The sequence below is a fragment of the Papio anubis genome, chromosome 16, assembly GCF_008728515.1.
Source record: "Papio anubis isolate 15944 chromosome 16, Panubis1.0, whole genome shotgun sequence".
NCBI lineage: Eukaryota > Metazoa > Chordata > Mammalia > Primates > Cercopithecidae > Papio > Papio anubis.
In genome coordinates, this window is record NC_044991.1 from 3708400 (window position 1) to 3724113 (window position 15714).

General features: G+C 51.1%; 1 protein-coding gene across 1 annotated transcript in view; it reads right to left on the bottom strand.

Annotated features, from left to right (window-relative positions):
• Positions 1–15714, bottom strand: part of TBC1D22A (TBC1 domain family member 22A) — a 414384-nt gene that overhangs the window by 197827 nt on the left and 200843 nt on the right. Inside the window, 1 exon segment of the mRNA XM_031656180.1 lies at positions 2214–2323. Coding sequence (XP_031512040.1) covers positions 2214–2323 — 110 coding nt within the window.

Below are 15714 nucleotides of genomic sequence, written 5' to 3' on the forward strand. Positions count from 1 at the left end.
GCCAGGTCCTCCGGGAGCGGACACGCCGATCCGCATGTTGCCTTGGTTTTAAGTGAGTACATGGCCTCATACTTCTCTGAACTTAAAACAGCGGCAGTGTTTGTAAACACTCAACAGTCCCCAGGAGGAGCTCTGCTCGGGCGGCCTTATCTACGGGAATCACAGCTGAGCTGCCAAGTCCCCTGGATGGTGGGCACTGACATCCCTCAACTCTTGCTCCTGGGAGGATCACGTGGAATCCGTCGTGGCAGGTGAGAGAAAGATAAATGGCTGCCACGGGACGGCGATGTGCCATAAACACACACGCCAGGAAAGCATGATCCCCTACACTCATCGGCCCTGCCAATAAACCATTTCATCAGGCTACAAATCTCAGGTGAAAAATGAAAAGCCAGCATCGATTTCATTGTACAGTGGATTTTATTTACAAATAGAGGCCAGATAATCTTGTATTTAAATGGCACAAGTCCCATCACTCACCATCAGAGAAGTGACATTTGAAATTTATAAAGTTTTACATTATGATTCAATCCTTTTTCTAAGAGGGCAAAAAGCCGAAAGGTCTAGGAGAAAGAATAAAATGTATGAAAATATTAGCAAAGGAGGGGAAATGATAAATTGGTGCTTGGGCCAAAATATGTCTCTAGTGGGCACATTTTTCTTTACAAGGAACAAAGTAAGTCAGGAGGAGTCTGGACCAGCCAATAGATACAAGGTTTCCATTCTCCAACCGCACGATAGGCTTCTACTTTCTCCTTTTTCATTCCTACATTATGAAAAGTAACAGCAAAAACCACACATCTTTCCTTAACAGAACCTTTCAGCTAATATATTCAAACTAAACCTAGAGTCTAAACCTTAGACCACAGACTATAAAAGCCATATTCTGACGATTTCAAGTCAAGTAGATGAGCTGAGACCTCTTCACTTAGGGGTATCAGGAGCAACCTTTACCGCAATGGCTCAGGAAAAGTCAAGCCCTGCTAGGCAATGCAGATGACAAGTGACAACCCCGTCTCTGTCTCTCTCAGATGAGGGCCCCCTTTGAGCTGGGATAACAAGGATGCTGGTAGAACATGCAGAACCTCCCAGGAGGCCCCAGCTCTCAGCAGAGGGCCACCTACATGCGAACACCTGTGACGGCCTTGGCATTTCGTTCCTCAGAAAACGATTATCAACCCAAACCGTGCTCTGGGCTTTGACCTTCCCCTGCCTGATAAGTCCTGCCTGCTCTGTCAGCAAAATTCACTGTCCCCTGAAATCTACTATTTCCCACCTTTGGGTCTTTGGGGTCGAGTGCCTTCTGTCCCCTCATGTCATACTTACCCGTCTACCCTCCGCCCCCAGTGAGCTTCCGGAGCAGGCCTCACCCTTACTGGCCACTATTCCCAGGTGTGGAGCACAGCACCTCACAGGAAGCGGGTGTCTAGAAAGGATGTGCCAGGCTCAGATTAACTAAGACGCCCACACCCGCTCCAGGGCCTGTCCATCCCCATCAGTCATTCTTCTGTAGTGTCAGCTGGTTCTAGTCCTCATTCCTGACTCGCCTACCAACAAGGCCCTTCCCAGGCACTGTGTGGAATTCTGCCCCTACGCCATTCCACAAGATCGGCCCTGTCACTGGGAGACCTGTGGCTTTTCTACAAAAATCTCAGCCACTAACCCTAGTTAGTCTCTGCAGAGACCCGCAGAGTCCCCACTGTGGTGCAGGGGACTCCTACCAGCTCGTGTTGCTCTCCGGGAGCAGGCACGGCTGCAGCGCCCCACGCACGTGGAGCCCCCGCCACCAATACTTCAGGACGAGGGCTCACGGCCTGGTGTCAGAGACCAGGAGCTGCGGCCCCCGATCTGAGGCCCTTTAAGGGGGATCCCTCTTAGCACAGCCAGCCACACACACGCAGCTACCGTGAGCCTGTGCCCCATTTGGTGGTGGTGGCTACAGTCTGCAGGCAGCAGGGGATGAGACTCTGCACCTCCCTTCCTGCCGGGCCCTCAGCAGGACACGGTGACCGTGCCCAGAACGAGGGGCACACACACTGTGTCTCACACTTCGTCAGCCCGGAGGGGTCTGTGCTATTCCAGATGTAGGAAAGTGAGGCTTCAGGACAGACTGCACGGCCACACTGAGACTCAGGAGCAGCCCAAGGCCTCAAGCTCTCTTCACCTCACGGGCTGTGGACGTGGGCTGTGTTCCTGTGGGTGCGGGCGCTCACCTGAATGCCGTCCAGCAGCTTGCTCATGCACCAGTAGGTGTCGGCTTCAATGTTGCGCAGCACCTCTGCGGGCACGCCGGAGACGTCCACCGTGTCCACCTCCTCTGCCTCTGGGCGGCGCCGAGCATGCAAAAGACAAGGAGACTTAGCCACACGGGACCTTTACTCACCAGGAGGCCCACGGAGGAAGAGAGCTGAGCCCGCATCCAGCTCCCCCCACCCACTCTCATCAGTCTAGCTAAATGACTCATGCAGCCTTCCACCTCATCACTTACTGCTTCTCAATCTTAGCACCTAATTAGTTGCAGATAATTAATATTCTGAATCCTCTACAATTAATTAACATAATTAATACATTATAAATTATTGCTTCTCAGGCATTTCACATTCTAATAAGAGAGAAAATAGAATATATTACTTAATCCTAACAGATCTGAAAGTTTTTTCAGAAGATTTTGAAAACTCTGCTTCTGATATATTTACATATTCATTTGGCAATCATTCCTCTAAAAACCTCTTTCCAAAGTTAGAGTTTCCCAAACTGCGCTGGGTAAATACTTCTATGCTAGGATCGAAAACCCCAGAAAGCCGTAACACAGATGTGCTTCAAAGATAGAATGGACAATGGTGCTCTAAATAACTTCCTTCTTAAAGTACAAAAAACCTAATGAGAAAACATAATCTAAAAGTTTTTAAAATGCAAAACAGATGCCTAATTGAAACAGTTTATCAGATATTTGAACAAACTAATTTTAGATCCTTACGAAACTGCTGTCATCCAGCAAAATACTCATAAATGTTTTAAAAATTATCTACCCTATTTTTAATTTTTTTTTTCGCTTTAGTTTTATTTGCATGGCATCTTTGCAAGGAAAATGTTCTTTAAGAAAAGAAACATTTCAGCCCAGAATATATTTAGAAAGGTTTAAGCAGATAAACATCACAATCATGATAGGGATGTTAACACTGCCGGTGTTGGCCGGGGGCTGCTGATGCGCCAGGCCCTCTCCTGCGCGCTGTGAACGTGCGCGCTCATTTCAGCTGTCACCACTCTGCCGTCACCACCCTTGAGCCCTGACAACAGTGGGGTAAAGAGGGGCAGGGCCGTGGCTATGCCGAGCAGCCTGGTACACACCGGGAGGAGGGTACTAGATGCAGTGCCACCTACTGGTCCCAGAACCCAGGTCCCTAAGTGCTCCCCAAGGACCCAGAGGCCCACCTCACATTCGTGTTGCATACAGTCCTATCCCATCGCGCTGCTTCCCAGCCGCGGCCCTGCACAATGGCTAACTCACACTGAAGCTCTGCACAATTGCTAACTCACACTGAAGTGTGACTGGAAGAGACGAGGTGACACACCACCTCCCACGGTTCTTGGTTCACCCCAGAACCAGCAGGATAAAAGGGGAAGAGCGCCTCCGTGTCTGACCCTCCAGCAGGAGCGAGTAGCTGGGCGCTCGAGGGCCTGGACAGGGAGGTGACAGCCCCGGACACATCCAACATGGTGGGGCCTGTGGGAACACGAGAGGGTGGGCGGATTCCAGCCAGTTCGTGCATCACTCCTCTCTCTGGGGTGGTGGCGGTGGATCCTCAGTCACTCCATGGGTATTGCTTTGATTGGGTCCTGGGTTTTGTAAACTGAGAGATAATTCAACCGCCATAAAATCCACTCTTTAGCGTGTGAGACGCAGTGGTCTTTAGTAGGGTCACAAGGCTGCACAAGCGTCACCACTAGTTCCAGAGCCTTTCCGTCCTCACAGAAAGAAACCCTGGACCCTCAGCGGCCGCTCCCCACTCCCCACCCCGCGCCTGGCAACCACGAACCTGCCTGTCTCTATGGAGTTGCCTATGCTGGACATTTCACACTGCTGGAATCAGGCTCTGCGCCCCTCTGTGACCGGCTCCTTCTCACTGAGCACGATGTTCTCCAGTCATCCACGTGGCAGCCTGTGTCAGTGCCTCACTCCTCTTCACGATAGAGCCGCACCCCCTACGGCCAGGCCACCCCCCTACGGCCAGGCCACGCCGCGTCTCTGCATGCCTCGGCTGGTAGACCCTGGGCTGTCTCCACTGAGGGGTAACGTGGACACAGAGCAGGTCCCCTGTGTGGGATCCGTCCCTGTATGCCAGGCACCAGGCACAGACATGAGGGAGAGACTTGACGCTCTCAAGATGCTCATGAATTAAAGGGGAAAACAAGTGACTTTAAAGTTTGAAAACATCCATGTCAGTGTCACCCAGTGGCATGGAGAAATGGATGGGTTCCTCCTGGGACCTGGCGTGCGAAGGACACCGTCGTCCACAGCATACTGGGCACTCCCAGGCCCTCACTCTCTTGGCCTGTGTTTTCACCCCAGAAGGCAGGTCCCAGTCCCCCATTCCTCAAATGTGGGGCTAGGATGACAAGTGCTGCTGGCTGACCATGGCTCCATCCCTGGACCCTCCTCCCAGGCAGGTGTGTCCATGACACTGGCACTCTCCTGGTGGCTCTGTCCACCCACCGGCCCCCTGCAGGGCTGCAGGCTCTCCCTCCAGCAAGTGGCAAGGTGTCTGGCCTTAAAACTCTGCTGGCCCAGGAGCCCGGGTTGATGTGAGCACACCGTCTGATGAAGCCCTCACAGGGACTCCCAGGGAAAAAGGCCCTGTCTCCCAATTTCCCACGGCAGCCCGAGGTGGGAGGTGTTATTTCCGCCGGTCTACAGATGCAGAAACTTAAGCCTCCACACGCTGATCAGTGTGCTTTGTGAGGCAATGGCGGGAGTGAGCAGGACAGGCCTGCCTGGACTCCAATCCGACCCCCTTGTAACGCCTTTCCTACTGGAAGGAACGCCAGCAAAAGCCAAGCACGTAGACAGGCGTGTGAGTGGTCTCCCCAGGGCCCCACCTCCTCCCTGGGAAAACAGTCTGGGCAGAATCAACTCAACATTCTGCCGGCCTAGAGCAGGTCTGATTTCTATTGCATCTCAGGGAACTGAATCAGCAACAATAATCAGCGGGCTTCCTCGGAGAGGTTTCCCATCGATGTATCCTCTTTCAAGGGCCTTCCAAGCACGGAGACATTTCCTCAGGGATAATAAGAGTAAACAGGGAACCGAGGCCTCTCCAGACCTCCACAGCCTCTCCCCGAGGGCACAGACGCAGCTGGGCTGTTGGAGCTCTGATTCGCAGAGCCAGGGGTGCATGAGCCAGGCAGGCCTCGCTCTCTGGGTCTGTTTAGCTGGCTTGTTATTTTATCTGAGGAAATGTCAGTGGCCTATTCTAGGTGTCATTTCTCACAATGGGCCATTTGTTACTCTTCAAGGTAATGAAGTAACGGCATTTAACTCAGAGAGGCCCCCGCGGCGATTTGTCTTCTACACGCCAGGAGAATTGGAATTACCCTTATTGTTAGAATGAGATAAATATCCCCTGCCACAGAAAGCATCCCCCACTTTGGCGAAGGCACACAGAGTGGCACAGGACACTCTGGACTCCAGGCTGTGACAGCAGGGTCAGGACCAGGACAAGCTGCAGAAAATACTCCCAGGCTGGTGTGTCTGGCCCCTGGGGAGACAGCCTGGGAAGGTCAAGACCACCCAGAGGAGCCCTGGCCCTGGGTGTATGGCCCAGACGGAACTGCAGGCAAGATCAGGTTTTCCCTGGCTTCCATCTGTTAGACGTTGATCTACAAAACCACCTGGCCCAAGGACTAGACAGAGTCCACTGTGGGGTGACAATGGTCTCTGAATCAAGACTCCGAGATGTCCAACAGCCGTGACAGATTTTAACCCAAGACCTTCCCACTCAAAGGTACACACTGTCCACCAGGCATGCTGCCATCCATGGGGCAAGGAGGGAGGGAGACCGAGAAGGAAGCAAACTGGAACGAGGCACGACCTGGGAAGCCTCGTGGCTGGGGCCCGCACCGACCAGCACTGGGATGTTCACAGCCGGGCAAGCCACAACAAGGACGGATTTACCTCCCAAAACGTGTCACTCCATAGGACAGCAGAGATGACAGCACTGACACCAATGGAAAGAAAGATTTTTCAGCTAAGATCACAAATGAGGAAGGAAAACACAGACACGGCAATTCCAAGCAATTCCAGGGTTCAAAGGAAGAAACAAGATTCAAAGGAAAAAAATGATCAATACACAGGTGAAAGCAGAGGAGGGAAGCAGAACCAGATGCCAATCAACGGAGGGCGGGGCCTAATGACATGGCAGCCATGGCTGTGGCCCTGGGGGTGAGGGTTGGGCGAGGGGCGCTCTCAGGCCCCAGGGCCTTGGGAGATCTGGGCTTAGAGATCTGAGCCATGGGAAATCTGAAGCCATGCCCAAGCTGCCTCGAAGCAGCTGGATGCCAGGAGGTGGGTAATTCACAGGGCACCCCTGGACTGTGGTGAGGGCGAGGGCAGATGTCTACAACCTCAGCTTCCTCCCAGCCAGGAGGGGCCGTCGCAGCCTGAGAGCCATGACAGAGATGGACCACTGTGGGGACTTTCGAAGTTGACATTTTTACAAACACATAAAAACACTGAAATTTAAAACAACGTGTTTCCACATCTAAATATGATTCTTTTACTTTTCTCATTTAATTATAAACATTAACACCAGCGTGCATAACAGTGTTCTGGAACTGCATTTGGCCTTTTCTTCTCCTTCATCAGTCACCACACCTCCATACAAGGGGCAGCCCCGTCCCCCATACCCTGGGGACACCACGTTGAGAAAAGTGTGAGTCCTGACCCCAAAGAGCCCGCACGGTGGCGGGGTGGCGAGTGCACAGGCTAACCCCAAGGGGAACCTGGAGGAGGCAGAAAAGGCTCTCCCACAGCCCAGGGCAGAAGATGAGCAGGCCCAAGTGGACCACAACAAAACGTGAAGTCATGGGACATAAAAACAGACGCTGAATTAAAAACCATCTCGCTTGCCCTCTTAGACTGGAGAAAGGCTTTGGGGGATGATTTAACTAACCTTCTTTGAAAATGCTGCCCTGCTACAGTATTAAGGAAAAAAAACAATTTGTAAAATAAGCCCACCTTTATCAACAGCTCCGTTTACATGGAAAAGTCTACGACTGCATCTACATTAATCTACACAGAGGAGCATCATCCAGGGATGCCACACACAGGAAAGTCTGAACACTCCTGCAAGGCGGGGGGAGTGGGGCGGGAAATTCGCACTATTTTCTGCAGAAGGGCATAGAGTAAAAGGGAATGTGAGTTTTCACAATGAGCAGTTATTTCTGCAATAGAAAAAAAAAATAATGTTTAAGCCTTTAGAACAGTTTAAATAAGGCCTGTCTTCTCCTCAGATAACTACCCCCAGAGCAGAAGATCCCACAGGTGGTGGTACTGCCCTTGTGAACGTTTCGAGAAACCTTCAGGGCATTTGGGGGTCAGAATGACTAGGGTGAGGGGTGCTGCTGGCATTCAGTGGGCAGTGTTACAAGGTGGGGAGAGCTGCACAGTCACCACGTCCAGCCTGAGACTCCACCAGTTCACGTGGACAGAGAGATGGATGAGTGGACAGATGGATGGGTAGGTGGGTGGATGAATGGTGGGTAGATATACAAAGCTAAGTTTTTGAAATGGAGGATATTTAGCCTGGTTAGGAGAAAAGCACACAGGGATATAATCGCCACTCTGAAATATGTGAAAAGCTGTTTTAGGGAAAACAGAGCAGAAATTCTTGGCCCCTCTTTCCACATCCAGAAAACAAAAAGGGTCAGAAGATTAAAGGAACAGGGGGATGAATGACTCAAAATCCAGATGGTCCTGGTGATGAAGGTTGCCTACCCAGGACCACCGGCCACACAGTGAGGACACCTGCCCACCCAGGACCGCTGGCCAGGCAGTGAAGACGCGTGCCCACTCAGGACCACCAGCCACACAGTGAAGACACCTGTCCACCAACTGACAAGGCACTTGCGTGTTTCCACAGCTGGCCTTTCTGCATGGGAGCCCACATGTCCACACATTATTCCACTCCATCCAAAAGCCCCCAGGGGGGTCCATGCCACGCTGCGCAGGTAAGGAGGCTGCAGGTAACGTGCCCAGATCCTGCGCTAGGAAGTGGCAGAGCCTGGCCGCGAACCAGGTCTCTGCCTAATTAGTCTACATGCTTCTAATCGGGTTCACAGCAGGACCCCGCATGGCACACAGGCCTCTGACTTGGTAAGAAGCGTCCATGATGGAGCCTCCCTTGTGTTGCTCCAACTCCAGGCAAGTCTAATTCCAGATATAAAACAGCTCTACAGCCACGCCATGGGCGCCTCTCCTGTCATTCAGCAAAAGAGCCTGTCACCACAAAACCACCCAAGCTCTGGGTCTCCTAAGCGGCTCATTTTCCTCATGGCCCCCCACCCCACCTCTGTGAGATGACGTCAGCCTCTGGAACTGGAGTAGAGGACTGGAATCGTAGCTTGTAATTACCAGGAGGTGCACTGGAATCGTAGCTTGTAATTACCAGGAGGTGCACTGAATCGTGAGTTTGTAATTACTGCAGGAGGTGCAGTTCGGAATCAGAGTTTGTACTCACGGTGGGTGTTCTCAAGAACAAAGAGGCTTGACGCGGGTTAGGGTCTCCCTCATATTAAACCACATGGAAGAGCTTGGTACTGGGGAAAGGGGAAAATCCCTTCAATTTAAACAGCTCCTTTCACTTCAAAGGATTCCAGGACACTGGTACCAAGGTATGGAAGCAGTCACCTATAGCACAAATGCTGTGGGTAAGAGCCAGCCCCCACGGGGAGCGCGGGGAGGGAGCTATTGCCGTTACCACCACATTCATCACCTGCACGGCACAAACCCTGCAATAAGCCTCTTCACTTAATTAGGAGCTTAACTGGTAATCAAAACTGTTCTGTTTTATAAGCAAGATGGAATTGCTCTATGGAGCTCACCTTTTGCATTTCCCAACGTGGGACTTTTAAATTGGAAACTCCGGCACTTTGGTGAGAGAGATTTGAACAGTTCATTACGTAGATTTGGGTTCCAGGACGGAGAAGAAAGTCCTGCCTTGGTGAGAGTGGCATCACAACTCAAGACTATAAATTCGCAAAACTCTTTGGTTCAGCAAAAACCACTAACGTTATGATCAAATGGCTCTAGCAGCGGAAATGTCTAATTCTAATACAGATAACGTTCAACTCAATCAAGGTTACACAGACTGAACCACAGTCACAGTTGCCGACTCTGCTTCATGGCTGTAAGCCTGGGCCGTCTGCCTGTAGTCCACAAGCGCAGGCATGTGGTGGGAGGGCGAGACGTTGGCAGATGATTATCACAGGATGAGGACAATGCCCTCAGCATGGCTAGGTGAGGTGGCGGCATCAGGCCAGCTCCAACAATCAACTGCCGTTCCCAAGAATGATCCCAAATGATGAGAACCAACACACGCTTCTCACCAACAGCATGGCTGCTTCCCATCCCACCACCCACAAACTGACCCGACCCGCAGCCAGGGGGTCTCCAACCTCAAAACCCAAAGCAGGAGGCCTCAGGGCCTGGGAACAGCACAGTGTCTGTGAAGCAGCTGGTCTACTTTTTGTATAAAGAACTTGGTACCAAATTCCACGTGGAAAAAGTCTGTAGACAACACTTGGGAAAAGATCAACTGTGGGATAGATACTGCGGTAAAAAGTGAAAGAAATCTTCTGCATCTTTCACCGTCCTCATTTTGATGAGGCCACTTCTGCAAAAAGCAAAAATTCCAATCTCATAGCATGCTGGTGGCTTGATCTTCAATGATTCAATAACGCTGTGACTAGAAGTTTTGGTTCATAGAAAACCTATTTGTTGAAACAGTGATTTCTTCTACTAACAGTACCAAACACTTCCATGTGGGAGAAACTGTGGGACCGGGAGAAAGGCGAAGACGAAACAAAGAACATCCTAGTGCCTGGAAGAGAGGCTGTCCCCATGCGCTCCTCTGACTCATCGACTTCATGCGCTCTCCCGATGCTCTCGACGGTCTGTTACAGAGAGACGCAGCTCACACAACCACACCATGTGAGCTGGAACCTGCCAGGTGGAGAATGAATAGGGTGAAGGGGCAGAAGGCACAGAGGTGGGCTAGGCTGAAAAGCATGAGCACAGAGCCCCTGGCATTCCAACCAAGCCTGGAGGGCGGCAGGATCGGAGAGAGTGCAGGTGATGGGAAAGGGCAGAGAGTTCGCAGACGTAAGGAGGAGGAAGAGGTTGTGGCGAGCGTGATGCGGAGGCCCCCGAGACTTCCCTGCAGAGGCCCCTGAGACTTCCCTGCAGAGGGACGGGGAGCGCCGGAAGACAGCTGTGTGTTCGAGTGGTGCCCTCGGCACAGGGCCCCAGGAGAGTGCCGTGGCTGCGGGAGGAGTGAGGAGCCCGCCCACCACGCATGGGCAGGTGTCAGGGAGGGACGTGATGTGCATTCAGTGCTGTGGAAACGAGGTGGGCACAGGCGGGTGGAGATGCTGCCACCTGGGGCCTGCTGGCCCAGCACTGCTGAGGCACACGAGGAAGGTGTGGGCCCACCACAGCTGCCCCTCCAGGTAGCAAACACACTGCCAGAGAACCAACGACTGCACCATCACGAAACCCCACACTGGGCCACAGGCCACGGGGACTAGATGAGGCAGACGGCGTGCCTGCTGCCGAGATGTCACCCCTGCTCAGGGCTCTGCCTGTGTGTATTAGTTACTAAATAAATTCAGTAACATTCACCAAGCTCACCAATAAAACTGGCCAAGATCCCCAAGTTTAAATATTCCCCCACTGATACAAGTAACAAGAAACAGACCCTCTGAAACACAAGGACCACTCAAAACACAGTTCTCCATTCGCTGCTCCAGAGATGACGATGCATTCTGCAAAACAATCTGACAAAGCACATCAAAGCCTTTAAAATCCACGGAGCTCTGCTGAGCCCAGACAGTGCACCCAGTACTGAGATGGGGCCATCGCAATCCAGGAGAAAAACAGTCCTGGGCCCTGCACGTCCATAGCTCATGGTCTGACATGGGAGTCGGCAACAAGACAAGGCCCCACAACAAATGAGAATGGGCGGGGCACCCCGTCCCCAGAGGTCAGATGGCAAAATGGCACGCTGGTGCGGAGAAGGTGCCCTTACACTTTACTGTTAATAACACAAAAAAACAAGAAATACACCCACGAAAACACACTGCAGGTTACTCTGCTATTCAGATGAGGTGGCTAGCATCCAAAAGTGCTGGCTAACTGGAAGAGCTTGCTGCTCTAACTAACAGACAATCCAGCTTTCACTGACGGCTCCAGCAAGTGACTTTGGTTGGAGCCACTTACAAAAGCCTACGTCCCTTTCCTCACCAATCCTTGGTCTTCGATAAATAACTCTGACGCTCGGCCCCAAAGTTCTGCTCCTGTTTGGGTACCGCTTACCACCCAGCTGGCAGCCCCACCACTCAGAGCAAGAGCGGGCATGCAGCTCGCCAGTGCCCAGCGTGGCTGCGGCCCCTGTCGCAATCCTAACGAGCCTGCGTGAAAGGTTGGCTATGGTCACTCATTAGGCATGGCCTTGCCAGGAATCAGGTTGGCAACTCGACCCCTCAGCCCTCAGTGCCCCTGCTGGCCCATCCATCTGGAATCGATACATTTCAAAACACTCCTCCCTCTCTATCATACCCAGAAAAGGGACTATAAAAATCAGGTGAAAAACTGCTTACATTGTAACTATCCAAACTGGATGGATATAATCACAGAAGGATATGAGGCTACTGTATCAAAACCAAAATTGGACAGACTGTGCGTGTCTTATAGCACAAAGCCAAAGCAAACTAAGACGGCTTCTTCCGGATGTTTTCCAATATACTTCTGCTTAAAACAATTTAATCAATTGTATGGCTCTTCAATTTCTCAACGAAAAGAAACATGATCCACTGAAAAGAACATGTGGGCCTCCCTTCAACACAGAGGGCCCTTCCCTTCCAGTTTCTCAGGCCATCCTGGCTGGCGGAGGCCACAGGCTCTGCAGGTCATCTGTAGGTGGGGAGTGCCAGAGGGGCCTCCACATGCCCAGAAGGTACTCAAAAGGTATGACTGCAGAACAGCCCCACAAATAAACTTCTTCCTAAGTGACAGATACCTATATAACTTGCAAACAGCCCTGCTTGCTCTCCATGCCTACCCTAAAGAGGCTTCCCATAAAGAATGTGTTTCGGATGGCCCAGCTTTCCTACACAGAGCGGCACGAAACCAAGGCTCCAACCAAGTGCACAGCCAATTACTGTGCACCTGCCAGAAAATCAAATGGATGCCGCTGGCAGCCAAGGAGGGGCAGGAACCCGGCCCTCACACTAACAGGCAGCTGCATTGCCCACACTCAAGTCCTGGTGCTCTGTTATCACAAGTGAACATCTCAGCACCCCACGGAAATGTGCATCGCTCCTGCTCGACCCAAGATCAGAGCACACAGAAGGAATGGTGGCCAGCCAGCTCCCGAGAGCCTTCAGATAACAGGTGTCCCTGCGGGCCCATGCCCTGCTCCTGCGCCTGCGCCTGCCTCGCCACTGCTGAGGCAAAGGCTGGAGAAGCTGGCGCACAGCAACAGCCTGTGTCCTCCCCAACATGCAGCGTGGGGGCCCGGAGGGGAGGTGCACGGCCCCAGAATGCAGAAGGGCCTGCTCAGCCCAAAGACCCCATACCCTGCCCGGAGTGGCACCTGGGCCCAGAGAAGGATACAACCTTATGCCTGTAAATTGCCCTATGCACCCTTGATTCAAGGATGAAAAGAAAGGAAGATACGCGCCTTCTCAGGCTTCCAAAATGGCTTGTCTCTTGGGTTTTCCACTTGCCAAGGTTCTACTTTCCTGAACAATATGTGTAGCACTCACTGGGAGCTGGAGAAGGCACAGGAATAAGTGCCTGCTCCGTTCAGAGCCAATACACTAGGCCAAGAGAAAGCAGAAGATCACACAATCGTGGAGGCCTGAGAGTTCCCTGAACACTCCCTGGGCCTTCCCAGCTTCAGGCACTGCGGGACCCAGGGCAGGCAGTGTGATGAGCACTGTGTGGCCCAGGCAGGGTCTATAGGGCATGTCCAAGACACCATGGGGTAAGGTGATCAGGCACTGATTTTTTTTTTTTTTTTTTTTTTTTTTGAGACGGAGTCTCGCTCTGTCGCCTGGGCTGGAGTGCAGTGGCGCTCCGTCTTGGCTCACTGCAAGCGCCGACTCCCGGGTTCACGCCATTCTCCTGCCTCAGCCTCCTGAGTAGCTGGGACTACAGATGCCCGCCACCACGCCCGGCTAAATTTTTTTTTTGTATTTTTAGTAGAGATGGGGTTTCACCGTGTTAGCCAGGATGGTCTCGATCTCCTGACCTCCTGGTCCACCTGCCTTGGCCGCCCAAAGTGCTGGGATTATAGGCATGAGCCACCACGCCCGGCCCAGGCACTGATTTTTTTTAAAGTCATCGTCACAAAAAAATTTTTAGGAACTCACAATACTAAAGAGAGAAATTAGCCACAGATACATTACATAAAACACAGCCAGGATATCTGTTGGTCTAATTTTATCCCAATTTGTTTCTACATAGGTTTTGTTCAACTGTTACAGGACTACGGTTGCATTATAAATATAAATGTGTGCCCTGTTGAATCTGACGTTTGTAACAGGGATCTCCCATTTTATAACATGCTCTTTGAAGCCATCCCTCAGTATGCTGCATAATCATCTAAAGGACTGCAATCTCCTCGTCCACACAGCCACATCCCTACTTTGGGATGCTGGCATTGTTTCAAACATCTTACTGTTACAAAGAATGCCCCAGTAAGCCTGTTTTCTATATAAGGTATATGATCCACACTGAGAGAGATTTCCTTAAGATAAACATCTCAAGTGAAATTGGCAGGTGAAAGAGTAGAACATTTTATTGAGAGATATTGGTAAAATATTTGAAAGACATGTTGGAAGTTTATTCTACAACCAGCAGGACCCAGGACCATCCACCTTACCGATCACTTCTCAGCAACATGACCTTCTGTGCAGCTCTAGTCACTAGGAAGGTAAAAACATCCATTATAATGAGATCTAATTCACATTCTTTATTTTCTGGTAAAGTTTTGCTGGTTTTCACACATTTGTGACTGTTCCTTAAATCCATCTTTGATTCCTGTGGTTCTCAGTTAAAGTCATGCAGAGCAGGAGGGGTGGTGAGGCGGCGAGTACCGATCCCGGGCAGAAGCCAGCTCTCCTTGGCTGGGATCCTAGAGACACCCGCATCTCCTCCCAGACGGCACACTCCCCCAGGGCCAGAGGGCTGGCCACAGCCAGTCCCGCTCAGGGACTTGCAAGAGGCAACCACCTGCCACTGACAAAATCTGCAGGAACCTGCAGTGACTTTTCGAAAACACGCAGGAAACCAAGCAATCCAACTCACACAATCTGGATACATCTGCCAGAATACACACTCAGACACACTCCCACTCACACACACACAATACTCTCTGATAGCAAATTCCCCAGGGCTCTCACATGCCCGATGCTGGTGACGCCACTGATTGTGCCACACTCACGCCACGGACCGAGTCCCTCTGTGCTGCTCTCGGGGTCCCTCTCAAACCCTGACAGAGCCATCCGTGCCCCGCATCCTGGAGTGAGGAAAACAGCCACTGAATGGAAAGCCTGGGTTCAAATCCTGGTCTCTATCAAACAAATTACCTGAAGAAATGACTTCGAGCTGCTTCTTCGCCACGCTCACGTGGGAATTATAAAACGCAAACCCAGGGCCGCAAGCACAAAATGCTGCAAGCCATACAGAAATCTGGAAACTTCACCAAAACCACACAATCATTTGCTGAAGTTTCTGTATTTGCTTCACGTGGATACAAGCTCTAAGGATGGTCTCGGAAATGTCTGGAGTCGCTTGAAAAGCTAAACGTAACATGAATACAAAATTACACAGAAATGCACTACAAGCTAAGGTGCCAGTGTCTTGCTGGCTGTGGCAGAACTTAGGTGTGAATCTACAGCAATTATTCAAATTGAATCTGAGGACAAATATATAAGGAAGGTGGATGATTCTTGACATCATTTGCCGTATTTTCCACAGTTCTTAACTGATTTTTTACAAAACAAAATTGTCTTAATATTATGGTACAATGAATATCTCTGTTCACTCAAAAGCAGTCTAGAAATTAGCGTTCAATATGATAGCTGCCTAGGATAAAAAGTAAATTATCATTGACGAACACTAATTACCAAGAAAATAAAGAGTTTAAGCCTCAAAATGAGGCTTCGAAGATTTGTGTTTGTATCTTCCATGAAGGGTGCAGAATTCTCTTCATGCCAGGAGTCCTGGGCAAGGGTTTTTGTTTCTTGTCTCTGAGAAGATGTGTCCGCTTAGCTACGGACTGGGTATCTTTTGTTGCTGTTGTTGTTGTTGTTGTTGGAGATGGAGTCTCGCTGTCACCCAGGCTGGAGTGTAGTGGCGCGGTCTCAGCTCACTGGCTCACTGCAAGCTCCGCCTCCTGGGTTCACGCCATTCTCCTGCCTCAGCCTCCCAAG